Source organism: Topomyia yanbarensis, chromosome 2, assembly GCF_030247195.1.
Source record: "Topomyia yanbarensis strain Yona2022 chromosome 2, ASM3024719v1, whole genome shotgun sequence".
Lineage (NCBI taxonomy): Eukaryota > Metazoa > Arthropoda > Insecta > Diptera > Culicidae > Topomyia > Topomyia yanbarensis.
Genome location: NC_080671.1, coordinates 270,065,391 through 270,089,205, shown reverse-complemented (window position 1 = coordinate 270,089,205; position 23,815 = coordinate 270,065,391). Strand labels below are relative to the sequence as shown.

The following is a 23,815-nucleotide window of genomic DNA, read 5'->3' as shown; positions in this document are numbered from 1 at the left end:
AGTTAGCAGAATGGGAGGGTGTATCCAAGCAAATCTTACTGAGAGACATCCATATGCTACTCGAGGGGGCTGCGTCGGACTGGTTCTTTACATACGTGGACGACCTGGACACATGGGAGGTATTTGAAACGAACATCACCTACCGGTTCGGAAACCCGAACAAGGACCAGGGGATTCGGTCCAAAATCCAAGAGCGCAAGCAACTGCGGGGAGAATCGTTTATCGCTTTCGTGACAGAGATCGAGAAGCTGAACCGAATGTTATCCAAACCACTTTCGAGGCGAAGAAAATTCGAAGTGATTTGGGATAATATGCGGCAGCATTACAGATCAAAAATCTCGATCGTCGAAATAAAGGATTTGCAGCATCTCATTCGGCTTAACTATCGTATCGATGCAGCAGACCCGCAAATGCAACAGACAACGATAGATAATCAAGCACGCCGCCCGATCAATCAGATCGATGCAGATTGCAGCGACTATGATAGTGAGCATTCCGCGCCTCTGAACATGATGAGAAGTCGACCTAGCAGGGAACCCGCATCATCCTCCGGCACGAGACCAACCTCTCGCCAATCCCGCGATCTACCGGTGAGAATAGATCAATCGAATCAGCAGCAGGTACCAATGAAATGTTGGAACTGCCAGGACGAAGGGCATGGTTGGAGGCAGTGCACTAAACCAAGGTTGATTTTTTGCTACGGCTGCGGAAATTTGGGGAGAACAATCCGCAATTGTGAGCGGTGCTCGAGCACTTCCGGTTCCAGAACCAATCAATCGCACCAGGGAAACGAATAAAGGGGTGGGAGTCAGGGAATTCGAGCACCCCGACTGATAATGAAATTCCCGATTTGATACGACAAAATATGACATACGATCCATTACTGCAAGTGTATCATATAAAAATACGAGTGAGTAGATGCCCACATCTTAGAGTGAAAATATTTGAAACAGAGATAGAGGCCCTTTTAGATTCTGGGGCAGGGATAAGCGTATTGAACTCCCTTGATTTAGTTGAGCGATACGGCTTGAAGATTCAGCCGGCATCGATCCGTGTCTCCACCGCAGACGGCACAAATTACAAGTGTCTGGGGTTTTTGAACATACCGTTCACATATAAGGGGTTGACTAGGGTAATACCAACCATTGTGGTTCCGGAAATTTCTAGGGAACTGATACTGGGGGCAGATTTTTGGGAAACCTTTAAGATAAAACCAATGATTGATTTGGGAAAGGGACCGGAAGAACTAGAGACCGTTAACTCGAAGAATGAATCGCTACTGTGCTTCACGATTGAACCTTCTGAGATCCCACCAGAGGAAGTAATCAACGAGGAATACGACGAAACTCTGGACATACCGGTATACGAAGGCCCTATCGATTCAACTCCAGATCCGGAAAGCATCGAAACGGAGCACACTCTCACGACGGAGCAACGAAAACAACTGACGGAAGTAATCAAAAGCTTCGAGCTGACGTCCACTGGGAAACTCGGAAGAACACACTTGATAGAACACGAAATAACGCTAAGAGAAGGAGCCGTACCGCGCAACCCACCGATTTACCGATGCTCGCCCTATGTCCAAGATGCGGTGAATCTGGAAGTGCAGCGCTTCAAGGAATTGGATGCCATCGAGGAATGCTACTCCGAGTGGACCAATCCCCTGGTACCCGTGCGTAAGAAAAACGGTAAAGTCAGGGTGTGTTTAGATTCGAGGAAGATCAACAAACTGACGATTAAAGACACTTACCCAATGCGGAATATGCAAGACATATTCCGACGATTGGGAAAGGCAAAATATTTCTCTGTGATCGACCTCAAAGACGCCTACTTTCAGATCCCACTGAAAGAGGAAAGTCGAAATCTCACAGCTTTCCGCACAGCAGAGGGGGTTTTTCGATTCAAGGTGTTACCTTTTGGGCTAATTAATGCTCCATTCACTATGTCCCGTCTAATGGCGAAAGCGATAGGATTTGATTTAGAACCTAGAGTCTTCGTCTATCTAGACGACATAGTTATTGCAGCAGAAACGTTCGAGGAACATTTAAAGCTGCTACGAATCGTCGCGGAACGTCTTCGGAAAGCAGGTTTGACCATATCGCTTGATAAGTCCAGATTCTGCCGTAAACAGGTAATGTACCTAGGGTACCTGTTAAGCGAAAACGGCGTGGCAATAGACAGTACTCGAATTCAACCAATTCTTGACTATTCTCGACCCAAGACTCAACAAGATATCCGGAGGCTGATGGGGTTGGCAGGTTTCTACCAACGGTTCATTAAGGACTACAGCAGAATGACCGCTCCGATCTCAGACTTGCTGACCAAAGAAAATAAGAGGTTTACCTGGACAAAGGAAGCCGAAGATGGGTTCAACGAGTTGAAATCGGTTTTAACTTCAGCACCAATCCTCGGAAATCCAGATTTTTCTAAAATGTTCACTATTGAGTCAGACGCGTCTGATCGAGCGATAGGCGCCGCTTTGGTTCAAGAACAAGAGGGAGTAAACCGCGTGATAAGCTACTTCAGCAAAAAGCTTAACCGGGCACAACGTCGCTACTCCGCAGTGGAAAAAGGATGCCTTGGAGTATTGTCGGCCATTCACCATTTCCGACATTATGTAGAAGGAACGAAATTCCGGGTCGTCACTGACGCCAGAAGCTTGCTGTGGCTGTTCAACCTCGGTACAGAGACCGGCAACGCTAAGTTGCTGCGATGGGCATTGCGCATACAAGCGTACGATTTCGACCTAGAATATCGGAAAGGCAAGGCGAATATCCTGGCAGATTGCCTATCTCGATCGATAGCAGTAGACACGATCACTTTGATGCAGGTCGACCCCGACTATGAGGATTTGGTCGAAGAAATACGAGGTGATCCAGCGAAACACAGGGACCGGAAAGTAATCGACGGGAAGGTATTCCAGTATGTAAAGACCGGCAGTCGACAGAGCGATCCACGGTTTGCTTGGAAGTACTACCCCCCGAAGGACAAACGGCAAGAAATTATGCAGAAGGAACACAATAAAGCGCATTTCGGTTTCGACAAGACCTTGGCTTCCGTGAAGGAGCACTTCCATTGGCCGAAAATGAGCGACGACGTCCGTAAATACTGCCGAGAATGCCTACGATGTCAGACGAGTAAGTCGGGGAATGTGAACGTCACACCACCGATGGGGGCACAGAAGCCAGTCGAGTATCCGTGGCAGTTCGTGACATTGGACTACATTGGACCATTACCGCCGTCTGGACGAAATCGAAACACCTGTCTTCTTGTTGCCACCGACGTATTCAGCAAATTTATCCTGGTTCAACCGTTTCGAGAGGCGAAGGCTAATTCCCTGGTAGATTTCGTCGAAAACATGATCTTCCGACTGTTCGGAGCACCGGAGATCGTGTTGACAGACAATGGCTCCCAGTTTGTATCGAAGGCGTTCAAAGATCTGCTGGAAACATATCACGTTTCGCACTGGTTGACGCCCGCCTACCACCCACAGGTAAATAACACGGAGAGAGTCAACCGAGTTATAACAACTGCTATTCGGGCCACATTGAAAAAGAGCCACAATCACTGGGCGGACGATATACAGGATATCGCAGATGCAATACGGAATGCAGTGCACAACTCAACTAAATACAACCCGTACTTCGTCGTGTTTGGTAGGAATAAAATTTCTGATGGACGAGAATACAGCCACGTACGCGATAGTTACCAGCAAAACGAAGAAGGGGGGAAAGCAGTGTCAGAAAGGAGGAAAGCACTGTTCAAGGAAGTTAAGACCAACCTGGCTACGGCGTACCAAAGACATGCCAAAACGTACAACCTTCGGTCCAACCCACAATGTGTAACTTATACGGTGGGGGAGAAAGTGCTCAAGCAAACTTTTGACCTGTCGGATAAGGGGAAGGGATTTTGCAAAAAACTAGCTCCAAAATACGAACCAGCGGTAGTCCGCAAAGTCCTTGGGTCCCATACCTACGAGCTAGAAGATCTGACCGGGAAAAGGTTTGGGGTCTACTTCGCCAATAGGCTGAAGAAGATGCACTCTTCTCATCCAAGCCATTAAGTGGAACGATTCCGAGCTATGTACCTCCGAATGGAGCGACCACAGATTACGATGAGCAAGAAAACACCGTTAAGGGTAACTAGCATCTTAGGACAATCTTGAAGAACTCGTACAGGAACGTCTCAGGACAGACCTGTTCTTGTAGATACCAAGATTGACCTTAATTAGCTAAAGTTGTTTACCAGCTACGAATATGCTTCCACGAAGACCATTAATCAATCACGATTTATTAAAAAAAAATATGAATGGGTAAACCACACATCAGCCTTCAAGGTAGAAGTAACGACAAGATAACAAAAGAGTCGCGAAGCGTTTCGAAGGACGAATGTAAATAGTCTGTATATAGTAGGTTAGTTTATTAATATATTTCTTCCCTATCGTAAATTTTCTAATATCAATGTTTAGTAATAACTGTTAGTTTTAATACTCTAAAATACTCGCGATTATCCAACGATGGTCGAAACCCATTCGGCATCCTTCCTTCCTTCAGGGAATATTTGCCATCAAGAATGTAAATAAGCTGCATACTCCTTTCCATCCGAAGGGACATTTGCCCGTTGTATATATTGTTTTGTTGTTGTTTTTTTGTTGATGATTCGTCTTCCTACGTAGATGAAATGTATATTAGATTTGTTTCAAAACACATACCTTAAGAGCTTCTCTCTATAGTGCGCGATTTATCCCTCGTAGGAACATATTCGGGTTTAAGTAGCCAAACCTTTTCTCGTTCATTTTCCATAGTATCCTATACCGCATCCTTTCCTTCCTGGTTCCCATTCATCAACCATTTCCTTTTTACATCCTGGTGTTTACATATCCTATCCACTTCCATACACCGAAATATCCTGTCCTGCTGTCACATATGCTCAAATCCTTCCTCTTGCCATATATTGAAATATCCACTCCTGTTCACATCCATGTAGTTTTTTTTCAATCGCAACTTAGTTTCTCTTTCATCCAACTTCTTTTTTTTCATGATCTTCATAGTATTCCTGTCATCAATTTATCCTTAGATTTTCCATCATTCCAATCGTATATTTTCCTTAGCCAGTCCCGTCCTTCATCAAATTTCCATCCCTTATCCTTCATCCAAATTGCATAATTTCCTCAGCCAGTTCCTTCCTTCCTTACCCATCCGTTCCTTTCACGCTAGCAGAGTATCGATCTCCCCCAGGCACGGTCGGTCCTAACCTGAAAAAAAAGAAACAGCCTTTACACCAGATTTGGAACGCATACCTGTTTGTACTTTCCGTTTTTGTTTCTCCAACGCTCGCTCCGCGATTGCTTCACGGTAAGCTGCCGTAGTTTCCGGATTCCACCCGTTTTTTCGCGATTCCGATCGAGTTTTCCGTCGGAGCAACCTCGCACACACGATTCTTTTCACATTTGACACATTTTCTCTTTTGACGTTTCTTCTAAGATGCTGTTGAGCTTGTATGTTAGGTAGACCGGTAATGATCGCGTGTCGGAATACGTAACGTAGATGGATTCTGATGCGGTTGATATGTGAGGGGTGCGTGAATGAGTTTGTTTTCGTGTGAATATTTTTCTTGAAGAATTTTGTTATCGGACAAGTTCTGGTGTTTAAAAATTCTTTTAAGATAGTTTTTCGTTTCGAGGTCGTAATTCACATTAATTGCAGAGATGCTTCTCTGTGTGGTGAATTGCGGTTTGGAACAGGTTTATTTTGTGAGGAAAGTTTGTACCCTATAATCTCGCTGCATGCTGGGGCAGGGTTACAAACTGGACTCACTAGTCCCAGTGTTTCACGTAGGTGAAATATTTCGAGAGTATTGTCTTCGCGAATCGGTACGTCCTGGTGTAGAAGATAATATTCCGGTCATTATTTCTGTGAGCTTGCTCAAGGTTTGTCGACACCTTTGAGTTGAAGCTAAATTTTTGTATCTTGTTTGAATGTGGGTTTGAATGGGAGGTATGAATGCGCAGTGCGAACGGTTTCAACAGTCATCGAGAAAGGGCGTTAATTAACTTTTTTTTTGTGAGATTTGTTTCTTTTGTCAAGCACTTTACACGTTATAGCTATAGTTGGTGTGGCCTAAAGTTATATTTCAGATGTTATTAGTCCAACTTTTGTTGGAGACTGGAGACGAATGTCGATGATAGTCAGTGGCAGGCCTTATCTGTGATGGATAAGGTGCTGTAAATAGAGAATGAGCCAACTTCGTTGGTGATGACCATATATGACCCTAAAAGTTGAACATGATTTTTGAATGCGACTTGATGTGGCCTACGAAAATTTGATTGGTGTATTCTTTCCAATCAAATTTTCGTAAATTTAGTAGGGAATGATGTAACGAGTACATTATTGTAAATATGTAAATGTATATAGTTCTGTAGTTATAATTTAACTTAGTTTTGTTTAATATTATTAATATTTAATTTTCGTTATTCATGTTTACCGCGTTCATAAAATCGAGCTGCTACGGTAGCGCGAGAGAGACTTCTTTAAAATAGACTTGCTATAATCCACTTGAGTTACCACCGTTCTTCGCACGCGCCAATTTGTAGTTTGCTTTGCCTAGCGTCGCTACCGATGGGAGTGTAATTTGGCTACCGAAAGAGGCTATCGACCTTATCAAGAGTTCACGAGCCCTTGCATCCTTCGGTGAAGAGTCTGTTTCACTCTGATGGCTGGCAAGCGACAGGCTGGCACACTTGAAGCCACCCGTAGAAATGAGATGCTGTTATGCAGCTGGGGAAACTCGGGACTGTTAATGCGAATTCGAGAATGTCGCTATTGTCCACTTCGTGGAAAATACGTCAGATCCGCTAACGAAGACCTTCAAACCGCGGTTAATCTGAGGATTCTCAAAGCCCAATAAACCACTTTGAACTAATCAGTGGAAGAGGCAAGAGTGGTTCGTCATTTGTTCGCGCCGTGATGTGTTCAGCGTGGTAATTAAATTCGGCCTTAAAAGTTTCACCAAGTTCAATAATCAGTTTCCCTTCCCTAACAGAATAGCAATTGATAGTGCAACCCAAATTAGCTTGGCGATTCTTGTGTGCGCGCCGAAGAAGATTTTAAGGTAAACCCGTAATTTTGGTTACCAAAAAATGTGCTTGTGCTTATTTGTTCCCGTGCAACGGCAATCTATTTCACAGGTTCGTGGCAGCCGTCGAACGTCCAAAGCATCACATCTCCTCGTTGGTAACCACTCTTGACCCCACGGTTCGTCTCAAGGTTGGTCCCGGTGGTACACGTGGCCGGAAGAAGGCAGCATCCGTCAAACCGCGCCTTGGCAGGACCATTCGACTACCGAAACGCAGTACCAGCACACCCAGTACATTTTCCGGTGACGACCGGGAGATTTGGCGGCACTACCCCGTCAGCAGTCCACGAATCGGCGGTGAAGATTATCGTCGTACATTAGGCGCGATCAGGAGTGATCGCACGTCGCATCAGCAGCAGCAGCAGTAGAAGGAATCGCCGTCTCCCGCCCAACATCGTCACGTAAAACCTAGGTCGTGAGTAGAGTGCTTTTATGTTTGTGATGTCCATGCGCATGGGGTCACCATAGACGGCCTTACCCTACCGTCCAGTTTTGCCATCCGTGGCTCGCCCATTTAGATTGCCGTTCAATTAGCACAGCACTGAACAAAGCACACCTCGAGAGGACGCACAATGGGTAGTATTGCGTCGCACTAGATAGGAGAGAGGATGATTGAAGGGAAGGGAAAACTGCCTAGCTAGGTTGAAACGAATATCGGAATGAGAAGCTGAAGGAGGATTGTATAAATAAATGTATTGATGTAGCGAAAATGTGCTGTTTGCGATATAGCAGAAAAATGCATCCCGTAGGGTAAATGTACTGATTGTCGTCTTGGTGAAGTTTTTCAGTTCTAGTTAAATCGTGTCGTGTTAGTTTTTTTGGTTTTGTTTTTTTACTGGGGAGGTTGGCCCCGATACCATCCGGAATCACTCTCTAGTCGAACTCTGGTTGATCGAATTGGCGGTTTGGACTTTGCCAGTGATGATAACAACCCGCGAGTGTAATCTTCGTTTCGGAATAAATTCGCATTAGCCGTTTCGGATTATCTTGGGCTCGTATAGCACGCGGATCATCGACGCGGACGGACTGTGTCTCCAGCTAACTTGCTTCCTTCCTAAAGAGAGGAAAACCAGAACCTTCTCCCGAGGGGTCTCACTAGGCCGGGCAGCTCTATGACAGGTGGGTGGTCTCTCAACTGAGAGTGGCGCATAAACCACCCACTTACCTACCTCGGAAGCTCGTTAGGCTGGCCAGATACACGGTACAGCAGAAATGATTTTTATAAATAGGTGGGTTTACGGACAAAATATCCTAAAACTCTAACTTCCGCATTCTTCAATAAACACATATATTCTCATTCAAAAATTAAGATTGCTTCCTTTAAAAATGTATGAAGTGTAATTTTCTAAAGACTAGTTCGAAAGTTCTAGCATTTAATGTATTTCTAGCATTTAATTGTATTTTCCCAAAGAGACAATGGCAAAAACTTCGATTGAAGTGAACGGGAGTCAAACTATGTGGTATTTGGCAAAAAAAAGCTTCAAAAACGCTACAATATAGTCTTAACTGAAAAATATTAGGACTTAATTTGGTAGAAAATTATAGTAAAATTGAATGGAAGTACGCGAAAAAGAGTTAAGTAGCATACTTTTTGAGAAAGAGTCCAATAAAATAGACTGCAGAAAAACTCACATAAAATTTACATAGCAATCAAAGAAGATAGAAACCCAATGTTGATGAACGAATGATAGAATAATCATTCTAATTTGGACGCCTCCTTATTCTGGACGCTTTCATACATTTGTATCCTTTACTGCCAATTACTCCAAATTTGTTTGGTATGATGAAGATAACTATATTCTTTGGGTTGTGTTTAAGTACCAGCATAATTAGTTCATCTCTAGTTCCTTTAAATTAGTCAAAATTCACGTTTGAAAAAAATTGTTATCAAAAACGATTCATAATTCCGCGATTTCCAACAGAAATCGGGAGAAGTGATGCACATTTAAATTGGATTTAAGAGTACAAATTTATTGATTTTAAATGATCTAATAATTTTGTCTCTATTTGGATCTTGCATTTTATGTATTTGTGAAGGGTTACTTAGAAGTATAAAATAACTAGTCCAAAATATGTTGTAAAAATAATAGCGTTAAAATATTTCGGACACAGCTAGATTTTCTTTCGTAATAGCAGTCTATTTATCAATTTAGAATAATCAAATTTATCACTTTATCAATTTTTTTTTGCGGTGTGGTTGCGGTAAAACCGCGTGGTAAACGCTCTTTCCCGCACCGCATTTGCGGGAAAAAGTGTCTCACCGCACCGCAGATTTTGCGGTATGGGTGCGGTAAATACCGCGCTGTTGCGGTAATTACCGCAACCACGACGAACCCTAGACGCATTGATGGAACGTTTTTGGTCCAGCGAGAATATTGCATCTAGCAAGGCTTATTCTCTGGAGGAAAATCGTTGTGAGGAAGTGTTTCAACAAACCGTTCGGTGCGACGAAGATGGTCGGTACATCGTAGTACTTTCCTATTATATAAACGTCCTTACCCGGCTAGGCGAGTCAAGGGACATCGCCTTCCGACGTCTTCAGGGAACGGAACGCAGGTTGGCAAGGAAAGCCAGTTTACGTGATCAGTTTAACGCTTTCATGGATGATTATCTTCGTTCGGGACACATGCGGAAGGTCGAGCAAGCTACTCTTGGCTCGGTGCAACGATGCTATCTTCCACATTATCCGGTGGTCAATGAAGCAGGTTCAACCACCAAGGTGCGAGTAGTCTTCGATGCCTCCTGCAAAATATCTTCAGGGGTGTCGTTGAATGATGTGTTGCTCGTTGGGCCAGTAATACAAGACGACTTACGGCCCTGCGGTGTCGAACTCGACAAATAATGCTGGTTTCTGATGATGAAAAAATGATCCGCCAGATCAACATTTGTCCGGAAGATAGACCGTTTCAGTGCCTTTTATGGCGTACAGCTCCAGAAGATGAGGTTGAGGTTTTCGAGTTAAATACAGTTACGTATCGAACCAAGCCGGCGCCGTTTTTAGCCACCAGAACGCTGAATCAGTTGGTAACGGAGGAGGAAGGACGATTTCCACATGCCGCAAGGGCTGCTAACGAGGATACGTACATGGATGATGTCATCACAGGATCAGACGACGTTGAAACGGGGCTGGAAATGCGATTTAAACTGGACAAGATGATGTCAAGGGGAGGTTTCAGGTTAAGAAAATGGGCTTCCAATCGCTCTAATGTGCTGGACGATATCCCACCCGAAGATTTGGCAATTCGAGATTCCGAGGAGGTGTCTCTGGATCCAACGCCTTCCGTAAAAACTCTAGGCCTAACATGGCTACCAATTCCAATTCAACATTCCGGAGCAATATCGGTTGAAATACACTGCTTTTCTGATGCTTGAGCGAAGGCTTTTGGAGTATGCCTGTATCTGCGGAGGCAAAACTCAAGGAAAGAAGCTTTGGTGCGGCTTCTCACCTCAAAAATCGAAGGTTTCCTCGCTCAAATGCCAAACAAGAGCTTTGCGGTGCACTCTTAGCAGCTCAGCTTTACGAAATGGTCCAAGATTCCATCAAAATGAATCTAAAAACTTACTTCTGGACGGATTCTTCATGTGTACTACGTTGGATTCGAGCCACTCCAACAACATGGCTCACCTACGTTGCCAATTGTGTGGCAAAAATAAAAAACCATCACCGAAGGATGCTTTTGGGGACATGTGTCTGGTGTCGAAAACCCAGCAGACTTGATTTCGAGAGGAACATTGCCAGAAGAAATCTTGAAAAATAACTTCTGGTGGCATGGACCGAATTGATTGGAAGAGAACCCGACGAGATATCCGAAACAACCGGAGAACTCAGCCGAAATCTGAGAAGCTGAAAGACGGCACACTATTGTTGCAAATTCTGCTATCACTGGCCGAGTTCAACGAGGACTACTTCAAACAATTTGTATCTTACACCGACGTGATTTGCCGGTCTGCATACTGGCTGCGATTGATGAGGCATCTTCATAAGCCCAAGCACGACCGAAGGGATGGTTCCTTTCTCTCTACTGCTGAACTTCGAGAAGCAGATTATCCGCTAATCAGACGAATACAAGAGGAAATGTTCGCCATTGTGCAGAAGGCGTTGCGGATATGCCAGCGAAATCTCCGTTACGATGGTATTACCCATATTTATCCAAAGACGCAATTATCAGAGTAGGTGGTCGAATTAGCAAATCCGAAGAAGATGACAATGCCAAACATCCAATTCTTTTACCCGTTCGTCAGGTTTTCACTTGTATGCTATCGAAGCATTATCACGAGCGCCTTCTACACGCAGGTTCCCAGCTTTAGGTGGGAGATATGTCATTAGACAGATCGTCCACAAATGTCTACGATGTTTTAGTGCTAAGCCAACCAGAATTTAGCAATTCATGAGGGAACTGCCAGCATCCATAGTCACAGTATCACGTCAATTCTCCCGAGCCGGCGTCAATTATTTCGGTTCAGTTTATCCAGCACCGCGACGGCCCGCTGTGAAAGCGCTTTTCAAGCTCTACGTCGATTTCTCGCGAGATATTTTCGGATAACGGCATTAACTTCGTAGGGGCTAGGAATAAACTGAGAGAGTTCCTGAAACTGTTGCAAAGCAAAACTGTTCGCGCCAGCTCCGGAAAATGCCAGCACATTCCATTACCACCGTGAAACACCTCGAATCAACATTAGAAACTACTAGAAGCATTGCGTATCACCAGCAGCCAATAGCACGGCGTGGCAGCACAGCGCGCATTCGTTCTTCTCGCTCGCGCACGCTTCCATTCAAGCGCCATGCACCGTTCACAGCAGTGATACATGCTGGAATATTCCAGAGGGTGTGTTTTCAATATATATAAACGACACCGCTTGTTTGTGAGTCAGTTATGTATTTCAATTGCGCGAATAAAAATCGTAGTGAGTAAACTAGTGTTTTCCTAAATTCTAATACCGTCTTGTGCCACTAGTTAATCGCGTGTTTAGTTGTGTAACCAAGCAGGCTGAGCGCACTTGTGGAACCAATCTACCCTGTTTAGGGAAATAAATGTGCAAATGCAATTCCACAACCCAGTGCGTCAGTCCCCGTGTATTTTCTTATGAAGTCGGACTAGCGCTTCAACAAAAACCCATCGAGAAACGGTATCTACGGCATGTGCTACAGAAGGCATTCAGTGGCATTTTTCACCACCTAGTGCTCCACATTTTGTAGGTCTCTGGGAAGCAGCAGTGCGATCTGCTAAAAACACCTGTTGAAGGTCATCGGTGAAAATCCGGTATCACCGGAAGATTTTACAGCAGTACTCGTTCAGGTGGAAGGATGTCTCAATTCCCGGTCACAAACGTCCATGTCAGAAGATTCCAATGATCTAGAACCGTTAACGCCATCGCACTTCCTTGTCGGAGCCTCGCTTCAAGCCCTTCCTGAACCCTGTTAATGCAACGCAAGCTTCAAGAGTTTTGGCGCAGATGGCGTCGGGAATACCTGTGTCAACTCAAAGCTAGGACCAAACGCTGGAAACTACCAGTTCAAATCGAGGTGGGCATGCTGGTGATCCAAGACGACAATCTGCCCCCAATGCGATGGAGAATGGGAAGGATGCACAAATTCCATCCTGGCGATGACCAGGTATGCTAACACGCCCTGTAGAAAGATGATGCATTCTACGCTCCGATGATGACGTCGAAGCAGGGGACAACCCATCCAACAATCTGGTGTAATCATCGTTCCTTTCCCCACCCTGTCGAAGAGGATATTTCTGTTTCATTATTTTTTAAGAAATCTACAATTTCTTGGTGGGTGAGGATGTTTGCGACTAACAATGGTTCACCAAAATGCGATGGATAATGGGAAAGATACACAAACTCCATCCTGGCGATGACCAGGTAGTATGCGTCCTTACCATTAAACAGCTAGTGGAATGCTAACACGCCCTGTAGAAAGATTATGCATTCTACGCTCCGATGATGACGTCGAAGCAGGGGACAAACCATCCAGCAGTCTGGTGTAATCATCGTTCCTTTCCCCACCCTGTCGAAGAGGGTATTTCTGTTTCTTTATTTTTCAGAAATCTACAATTTCTGGGTGGGTGTTTGCGACTAACAATGGTTCACCCTACACTACATCCCTAGTCAGCAGTAAAACCAACTGTCTTCACATCACCGTCGAGAGCACCAATATACCGGTCCGGCCTATGCACTGCTGAAGGTACAATGGAGAACCACCGTGATTACATTATCACTACAACTACTATCATCACCGAAAATGCCGAACTGATAACGGGCGATAAGAGAGTGAGATCCCATAATCTCTCGCACACCGTCGGCCGAACCTAAGCCTCTCGATCATCGCGTGCCGATCTACCAAAATGCGATTGAAGAGGCAGTCGAAATTAGGTCACCACCACGAACGGGCAATGGACCCGCATTTTTATGTGTTTAGAGTAAAGTCAAATATAGAATTTAAGTTGAAATAGCATGCCATAGAATATAGAATTTAAGTTGAAATAGCATGCCAAATATAGAATTTAAGTTGAAATAGCATTTTTTATCCGTCGAATAAATGTGTGTTACTAAGGTGTTGTACTCCAAACACGCGAGTTTTCTGCGCTGACCTTGGTCATTACCGAACAAGCTTCCACCAGTTGGTCCTAATCAACGGTCCGCCAATTTTGGAGTGATCCCTCTTGGAACATTACCCTTTCACCACCTAATGTCGGTCGATGTTGGAACTGACTGCACCACTGCTATCCCCGCAATCGAAAATCCAGGAAGGTAAGCGGTCAGTCCCCAACAGTCGTTATCTCGTCTAGGCCCTTGCACTCGACTACGGCTTCCTGCGACAGAGCTCTTACGTTTGCTTCGCACCCCAACGATTTACGGTACTCCAGCTTTCACCCTGTTCGGTGTCGTCATTTTCTTCACCAATAACAACAGCATCCTCGAACGTCTGCTTTTCGGGCCCGCCTGGTCTTCTGTCTCCTTGCGCGGATCTGGTTCTCTTTGAAGTCTTAAGTCGCAAAAACTGACGTGTTCTCCACACCAATCTGCTTCTCGTTACCCTACTTCGGAGAGGCTAGGAAGATAGTAGCCTTAACAGACGCCAATGCTCGCTCAGCTACATCCGCCGTCCGCGTTGCCCTGTCATACTCATTCACGGCAGACAGTAGCGCCTTTCGGATTCTGCTCTGGTTGTTATTGCTGCCACGGCTGACGCTGCTGCTTCTGCACCTCCTGCTCTTGCTGAATGAGTTCAGCTGCTGGTGGTGGTCACCTCACCATCCCACCTCTGGTGAACGGATTCGCCGCACCTGCTCCGAATATGTTAGTTTCTTGTTTTTTCTCGACTCGCTGTACATAGTCGCCTCTCGTGATCCCATGATCATCTATGAAGCAGGAAGATCATGCAAGGGTTGACACTATCCTTAATGGGGAGTATGTTCAGAACCGGATCGGCGTATAATCGGGAATGCTCCAACCGAGCCTAGTACAACCAGCTAAATGGTGACGAGTTTCAGACGTACCCGGAGACCTGCCAGGGTTTTGTTAGGACAGAGGCCGCCCGAAGTCGCCGTCCAATTCGTGATCCGTGTCCTGCCGGTTCTTCATGGCCAGTATGCCATAATCAGGATGTTACTGGCGTCGATCCTGATGTGCCGGTTGGAACTCCGGTTGGGTTAGAGTGCTTTTAATGCTAAATCTTATATTATTGGAATCTTAGCATCTTAGCAGAAGCGACACAGACTTACTTCGTCGGAGCTGCTCTCCGAGTTATGGTTTTTTTAGAGATTTAGCAGAGCCCAATCCAAATCACACTATATCCTAGTAAAACTCCTCAACTCGCAGTAGGGCCTGGGCAGGGTTTGTGGTTTCCCGGCGGCGTTCTAGTCAATGGTGGTAATTTATTGGTCCCTTCGCCACTTCCTCTGCTGCTCAAAGAGTACACTCGTAACCACTCTGTTGACAGCGTCCCAGATATGCTCGTCGTGGCACGTCTCTTCGACGATATTGTTCACTGTCACACTAGGCATACCCCTACAAACATGTTCGAACCTAGGGCAATCAAATACCACGTGTTCCGAAGACGAAGCATGTCATCCATCCGTCCGGAAGCATCGGTGCCCGGACAAAAAGTACGGAAGTTCACCTTTCCATGTTTCCTATGTACCCAAGTAGACACATTTGGGATGAGTCGCTGTGTTCACCTTCCTTTCTCTGCGTTATCTCACTCTTGCTGTCACTTAGCTAACGAGTCCGCTCGGACCAGTCTCCTTGCATTACGTGCATTTCTCAGCTGGTAGCATTCCACGTGCTCGGCCAGAGTGATGCAAATGAGAATCATCCAGGCTCGTAGCCAGGATTTTGCTTCGGGAGGGGCTTAAAAATTATTGCATGAATGTATTAATTCTGATGGCTTGAGATAGTCACTGGAAACTGAACGTAATTATGAAACGTGAAAACTATTCCAAAACTAGGACAATAGACACTAAAAAACCCTAAAAGTATGTTGTCTGTTACAAGAAAGGCTATAGAGCATCGACGAATTTGATTATTATTAATTTGGAAATTTCTCTAGTTACAAAAATGAATATTCAAGAGTTCAAAGTATTTAGGGCTGCTTGAAAATGCTACGCATTCTAGATTACCCGTTTACAAGGTGTAGAAGATGCTAAATTGGAATAAGTAGAAAATATCCAAAAACCCGTCTCACGAAACTTTACACGCATTTGCTAATCAGGAGAACGAAACCAACGTCAAGGCTACCTCCATGGATAGGAATATATCAATGTGAATTCCAAGTTTACGGTTGCAAAGGATGTCCGCACAAAGTAAATGTGGAAATTTGCTTCAAATCTTCTGATAAGGCAGGCGATTTGTAGATGCGGAAAATAGGTTTAACTCCTATTTTAATGATCAGGCGTCTTGCTACTATTACTAGTTCTGTGACTTCATCCGAAGTTTGCGTTAACTCAACTTCATGAAATTTTTAATTTAAATGATACTGATTATGTCGTAATCATAACAATCCTGAGAAAAACACATGTTTTGCTATAATCTCATATAAAAAATTTATGAAATCACTCTAAAAATCGTCAACCTTATCCCGGCTGAGAGAGCCGAGTGTTATATGCCATTCGACTCCGTTCGTCGAGATCGGAAAATGTTTGTGTGTATGTAAGTGTGAGTGTATGTGTGTATGTGGCAAAAAATGTCACCTCTGTTTCTCAGAGATGGCTGGCCGATTTGCACAAACTTAGTCTCAAGTGAAAGGTACAACCTTCCCATCGGCCGCTATTGAATTTTTTATTGATTGGACTTCCGGTTCCGGAGTTACGGGTTGAAGAGTGCGACCACACAGCAAATTCCCATATAAACTGAAATGAAAAATTCTCAAAGGGGGGAAAATTTCAAAATCGAATTTGCATTTTAGATGCCAAATGACTTTAAAATGCATGAAACGTTGAGATTTGATGAAATCTCGAAAAAAATTCTTTTTAGATACTTTTTATATCATTGGACTTACGAATTAAAAATATCGTAGACTGATTTTACAAGGTCCCTGAAACTATAGTAAAAGTCAAAATGTAAAGTGAGTGCAAAAAACTACTGATTTCAGTACAAATCAAGAATAAGAACCTTAGCTTTATTGACTTTCAGCGATCTTGCAAAACCGTTGGAACTTGAGAAGATTACCTAAATTAAGTAAATATTAATTGTTAATATTATTGAACATTTTATTTCGGAATTCATGGGTTTTTGGACAATGTAAAATATATATTTCAATGATTTAATCTACTAATGGAAACTACCCAGAATTTAATCTACTGAGCGAAACTGCTCAGAACTTGTTCACTAATCGAAAGAAAATTAGTTAGCACTGATTAGCGAATGCTTCTAAACTACGTAAAATTTGGTGAATATAACATTGATGACACCACCAAAATAATTAGAAACTTTAAACTTATAAGCTTAATAATTTCAGCATCACTTGCTTCCGACACATGGAAGAGAACACATCGCACTTACAACTAATTTGCCGAAGAGGCTTTCTTTTAGAGTCTGTTTTTAAATTACAACAAATTATCCGTTTCCTGTGAAACTTTAGCGAAACTTTTTGTCAATTCGTTAAACAAATATGTGGACACTCATCTGCTTAGTAATTGGTTTGTTTTTGAATAAAAATAAATAGCACTTGATTTTTTACAATCATCATCAAAATTGGAAGAGATGTATAACTTCTTGAAGAAAGTTGTAATGTTTGTCTGACTACAGGTTTGTTTTACCACTATTTGGGAAAAAGTTTCAATTAAAGTTGTTGCACCTAACGCATCAAAGTTGTACGGATAACGAAGACGAAATGAGAAGATCAGAGCGCAATTCCGAAAGCACTCGTGGTGAGTGTATAAAAGATAAAAGATAGAAGAGTGATCTTGAATCGATTTCGGTTGGTTGATTTTTTTTCTCTCTTTTCTCTCTTATTTAAGATTATCGCTCTCTCATTTTATTCCATGACGAGTAAAAACAGAACGAAAAACCTATTTTAATCCACCTAGCGGTGCAATTGCGCCTTTCTCAATTATGAATCACGAGAATATGTGCGTTGTTTATATTCATTAAAAGAGTTCGAGTTCTAAAATTTTGAAAAAGAAAAAACAGCTACGGTAATATTGAACTGAAAAAAAGTGCGAAATCGGCAAAGTCCCAAAAAGTCGATTTTTACAAAAAAAATATTTTTCGAGATAACATAAAATCTCGACATTTCATGCATTTTAAAGATGTTTGGCATCAAAAATACGAATTCGATTTCTGAAATTTCATGGGGTCCCCCTTTGAAAAAAAAAATTGAGTTCTGGCTTATATGGGAATTTCATATGTGACCAGACGATTTAGTCTATATTTCCGGACCCATATAAGCGATCCGTACGAAATTTTATAGACATCTGTGGGGATATTATAGCTATCATTTGGAACTAAGTTTGTGAAAATCGGCCCAACCATTTCAGGGAAACTGATGTGAGTTCGTAAATTTTGAAAGATGGCCGCTTTTCCCGGGCACTTCCGGAACCGTCTATGGTGGTCAATGTAGTCAACGAAAGTTTGGTTGGCCGTCGGTGACCTAGAACAGCAAATTTAAGTTGTTTGAGAGACATTTTAGCGAAATTTTTACCTTTTTTGCTTTCAACGGAGTATCCGTTTGAATCACAATTTGCTATGTGATCGCACGCCACAACCTGTAACTCCGGAACCGGAAGTCGGATCGGGATGAAATTAAATAGCCATTTACGGGGACGCAATACCTTTCATTTGAGGCCAAGTTTAGTCGAATCGGTCTAGCCATCTCCGAGAAACCGATGTGAGTGTTATTCTGAATTTAGATACTTCCGCCGGGGCTTCCGGAACCGAGGATGGTGGCCAATGTGGCCAAATAGACTTTGAATGGATGTTAGTGACCTAATATTACAAATCGAAGCAGTTGTGGTCATATTTTGGAAAATTTTTCACCTTTATACATTCATTGCAGAATTTATTAAAATCGACATTTTCTGCGTGTTCGTACTTATCACCCTGTAATTCCGGAACCGGAAGTCGGATCCATTAGAAATTCAATAGCAGCCTATGGGAACGTTGCACCTTTCATTTGAGACTAAGTTTGTCAAAATCGGTTCAGCCATCTCTGAGAAAAATGAGTGAGATTTTTGGTCACATACACACACACACATACATACACACATACATACACACACACAGACATTTGCCGAACTCGACGAACTGAATCGAATGGTATATGTCACTCGGCCCTCCGGGCCTCCGTTAAAAAGTCGGTTTTCAGAGCAATTGCAATACCTTTCTATTGAGAAAGGCAAAACTGTCACATACTGAAGACATGAAATCGAAACACTTATCCAAACTTATTGGCTTATAGATTCAATCAGTCCCAACATTTTAGCCGCCCTTCGTGATTGCCTATTGTTTTACCACATTTTGACCCGTCCACTTTTAAAATAATTTTCTTTTACACGTTTTTGGCAGATATCACGGATTTATGGATTAACAGTGTATTAGTACGGAACGAATTAATCGTAAAATGAAATGAAGCGTAAATAAAAATGGTATTGCGTTAATATGACGCGAAAAAACTGTCTTCTCGGCTGAATCGTTATCAGACAAATTGAAATACTTTTTGTGTAGCACAGTACAGAGTGCACAGTGTGCGCTGACCTAATACAGAAATTCAAAATTGTGTGTAATTCAAAAACTTATCGTTTAAAAATAGCAAACGGGGTCGTGGGTCTGTTATATATTTCCTTATATAAACAATAAAATTAATATAACGAGTTTAAATATTTGTCTGGCAGATCTCGCGCAAGCGCTTAGTCATTCCACGTGGACACCTGTTTACGAGGCGAGGAAATATTTTTTTCCTCACCAACTATGTCTTGAGGGGAGTTGTTCATTTCTATCTCGCTATTGTACATTTTCGTGTCATCATCGTAGTTGCTGTCTTTATGTTCGCGAATATCTGATTTCTTCCTTGCTTCTCGCCCTCAATAATTGCCCTTCCGAATGGATTCCATTTCTCCCAAATGTGACATTAATCTGCGAGTAAGCGGTATCCGATCTTGTAGCGGAACATTGATTTTCTCATCGTCCATATATAGGAGGATTTTAATTATAGCATTCTCACACACAACCATGTGTTTTAAGTTGATCGAAATGAATGGTTTCGTCTGTGCTAATTTGTTGAGCGCTAAATGCCTGACACGGTAGAACTCGATAAAGGCGGCTTCCGAAAGTCTAACCTCCATTTACACCTTCAGGAAATGTTTCACATTATGAATGATCGGTCCTATGCGAATCATCAATAATTTTATAATCACTGTATTTGGCTGGAGCAACACTTCTTGCTTCTGCTACTCGCTGATCTCGATAGCTTACTACAGCAACAATTATAGTAACACCATCTTGTAAACAGAATTGTATCCCTAGTTTTAAAACACCGGTGAAATTTTTCATAAATATTTGTTTCCCCTTTTGTGTACCAAACTATATTGTTAGTTTTCAGATAACTGTAAATATTTCCTAAAAACTATTACTATTGAATTCCATGTTTTAAAATTTTTCATAAAAATTTTTTTTGCCCCCTCTCTTGTATATAGAATCTTATTTCTAGTCTTAAGATAGCTGTAAAATTTTTCTCTTTCATAAAAAAAATATTTCAACATTGTAACCTCCTAGTTTTAAAATATCCAAAATGTAAAAACAAAAGAATTTGGCACCGCCAAGCTAACGCATTTGTGCCTATCAAATAAACGAAATGAATAAAAAAATATAGTAACAGTTTATTTTATTCTTCAGACAAGGCACACAATATAAAAGTTACTATTTTTGTCGTTCGCTTCGCACTAGCTCGAGCAAAAGCATAAAGTACACTGAATTTCGTGACCATTGCCTTTGGTGGTTATAAATAGCCTTCTTCAACTTTTTCTCGATAATTTGTTCAAACCAAATCAGCAACAAATTTTGTTAAAAGTAGCCGGTTTTTTTAATTTATTTTTGAAATATTTCGGGACGGGCTTTAGCCCCTAGCCCCCCCTCTGGCTACGTGCCTGGAATCATCCCGGCCATTACGCATACTGCCTCCGACGATATCGTTCTGTACGCACTCGCAACATGAACGTCCATTAGCCGCATCGTGTTTGTCAGCTGCGCCCGGTTCCGCTTTGAGTTCAGGGCAGAAGCCCGGTACGCCATACCTCACTGTTAGGATGAGACACCCGCATTGAGACATCTCGTGCTGCCTCTTGCTCCTCCGTAATTCGACATGTATGCATCAAATTAGGCAGTATACGTTAAGTGTGTAAAATAGATCCAACCGATATCACAACACGAAAATTAGCTTAAAAACATTCCGTTTGCCACAAAATGGCTTGCAAACCTGTCAAAGCAACACTTCCGTTGGATGTACGGATAGAAGAAAAAACCTATTTAATCCACCTATCAGTGGGATGAGACATTTCTTACACGTTTCACTGTTGTATTATTCATTAGTTTGCCACGCTTAGTTTACAAGCAACTAGATGTGAGATAAGCACAGTTTCCAGTTCTGCGAATAACACTTTGAATAAACTGAATAAATTAAAGAAAAATCAAATAAAAATTTAAAATAAATATGAAGCGAAAGAATAAAAAAAGATATTCATAAAATGGATAGAATGATTAACATAAATCAAATTAATAAAATAAATATATCAAATTAGCTCAAATGAAAATTACACGATATTAAAAATGTTATGAAATTAAGAGAGTAAATTAAATTGTTTTAAGATAACAAACTGTCATAAAATAACAAAGAGAACTGACTAAACCGAATTGATAAAATGAAGAAACTGAATAAAATATGTGAACTGGGAAAAACTAACCATTTAATAAAATGATTAAAATAAATAAAATAAATAATATGAATCAAACCATAAAATAGGAATAATAAGATAAATAATATGAATAATATTAACTCTTTCATACCTAATATTTTTCTAGCGCATATAGTGTTCCAACACCGCTTTTCTTAAAGTTTTGGAGTAAAGAAACACGAAAAACCTGTTTTGATCAAGATAGATGCTTCTCTATCTGTGTTAGAAGCTGCTGAATTTGTACATACCAAACTTTAATACACATCTCCTGCAACGTTTTCAATAGATCGATTGGGCGGAAAAGGTAGCCGAAAGCAGTCCAAATTGGTATAATTTATCAGTTTTCAAAAATATTTGAAGAAAACGAAGGTATATCAAAATATAATTTTTCACCGATAACTGAAAATGTCTCTGGGAGCACTGCTCCAGTAGTATCCAATCAGAGCCATTGCAATGACTTCAGTTCTACGCAGGGCCGTCGAGAGCCACGGCGGGCTCCATGGCATAAGTAGGGGAAAGAGGGTAACAGTGGAACTATGAAAACGTATTGTTTTCATAGTTCCACTGTTACCCTCTTTACCCTAACTGAAGGGTCTTCCAGAAACCTACCTATTTGAATATTAAATAATGAAATTGTATGGGATCAACTGTTAAATAAAACCATTTTGACACATAAAATTCAATGCACATTGATTTTTTTTTATTAAAGATTTATTATTTGTTTGTTTTGGTAGATGCAGTTGGTACAGTCAACTTATTTTGAATGAGTTTTATGAGTCGAAGCAAACCTTGCGCGCTTTCTGATTTGCAAATATTGAAATGACTGAGTCAAAGTTACTACGAGCAAGTCCAGATTCCAAGGCCAATGTTGTTAGATTAGTAAGACGTTTTTGACCCGCAGTAGAACGCAAAAAATTCTTCACTCGAGATAACAGGCTGATCGAACGCTCACCTTCAGCTACACTAACTGTAATAGTGCAAAAGATTCGCAATGCTATGCAGATATTAAGAAATAGCACTTCCATCCTCAAATTGTGAATCTTATTGAGCAGTTGAAATGGTGGCATAGACTCAGGGCCCACGTTTTCTCCATGTATAGCTTTGAGATGTATAATATTATCGATCAGTGTTATTGATATATCGGCACAATAATACTCACTAAATCTTTTTGCCTGTTCTCTGAGGTCTTCTTCGTCCAACTCCTGATATTTCCACAAAAAATTGAATTTAGTTTCGAGATCTTTTACAGCGTCGAAACGTCTTGTCATATTTCCAATCAAGCAATCCAGAAGAACGTAAAAACTCCTTGTTTAAACTGAATCTCAGGATTAGATTCATTCACATCGCAGCGTGATTCGTCAATCATACGCTTCCTAATCTTTCGTCGCTTTTCTGCAAATGTATCGGAAATGTTCAAATTTGCAGCAACAATTTTACATTCTTTAAGAATGGTTGGCCATTGATCCCTCAGAGCTTTCAACTCATCAATTAAGCTTTTAATGTTTTATGTCTCTACATCCAATGTTGCACCTTTAGCTTGTAGAACAAGGCTGCGAAAATTAATTGCTGTTAAAACTTTGAGCCATATTGAAGCGAGAAGAGTACACTCCAACGTCGACATATAAGTTTCAATACCATCCAGATCAATTCTTGTTTCCGCACTGATATTCAAGAGCTTCATTTCTTCGATTGGCGATTCTACGTTGAAACCGCTCGCAGATAGCGCTGGAAGGAAAGTGTTGCTGATTTTATTCTGTTCTGTCATAGTGCATATATTTTCTGTAAACATTGGTAAAAAATGACTTTTAAACACCAAATTACCGATCAATTTATTGATAATTGTTTATGAAAATGGAGGAAAATCATCATTTTATCAGATGATGAGTAAACATCTTGCGAAAAGAGTGTAAAACATAGTGGTTTCTAATATTATTCGCAGAGCTATATGCGCGCTGTTTCGAAATGTAATTTTTTGAGCACCGTAGCCGCCGCAACAGCATTTCCCGTTCGTCCTAAGTTAAGCTAAACCTTCATGAGATGGTGTAAATTCATGAAACTCTCCAGATCACGCGAGGAAAGAGTATATCCGGCTAATAGGAAAGTGTCAGCTTTGTATCATGCACAGCCGATCCTTCTCTCCGATAGTCTTCACTGAATCTCCTACGTAGTTCAAAATATAAAGGAGTTTGACATTGGTACTGATTGGGTCTCGGTTTCGAGTTGGAACTTTATTTATGGAACGATTTTTTATAACCACAATAATACCCCGATTACATTTTGAAGAA

General features: G+C 41.9%; 2 protein-coding genes across 9 annotated transcripts in view; one reads left to right on the top strand and one right to left on the bottom strand.

The window, feature by feature from the left end:
- The window catches only part of LOC131678513 (innexin shaking-B), a 1,756,176-nt gene that overhangs the window by 1,659,213 nt on the left and 73,148 nt on the right, over positions 1 to 23,815 (bottom strand). The gene's annotated exons all lie outside the window — the stretch shown is intronic.
- On the top strand, positions 9,482 to 9,976 carry LOC131680342 (uncharacterized). The gene has a single exon (XM_058961062.1). The coding sequence runs from the start codon at positions 9,482 to 9,484 to the stop codon at positions 9,974 to 9,976; it is 495 nt and encodes a 164-aa protein (XP_058817045.1).

Coding starts and splice junctions, on each gene's coding strand:
- LOC131680342 (XM_058961062.1), top strand. CDS start 9,482: ATGGAACGTTTTTGGTCCAGCGAGAATATTGCATCTAGCAAGGCTTAT.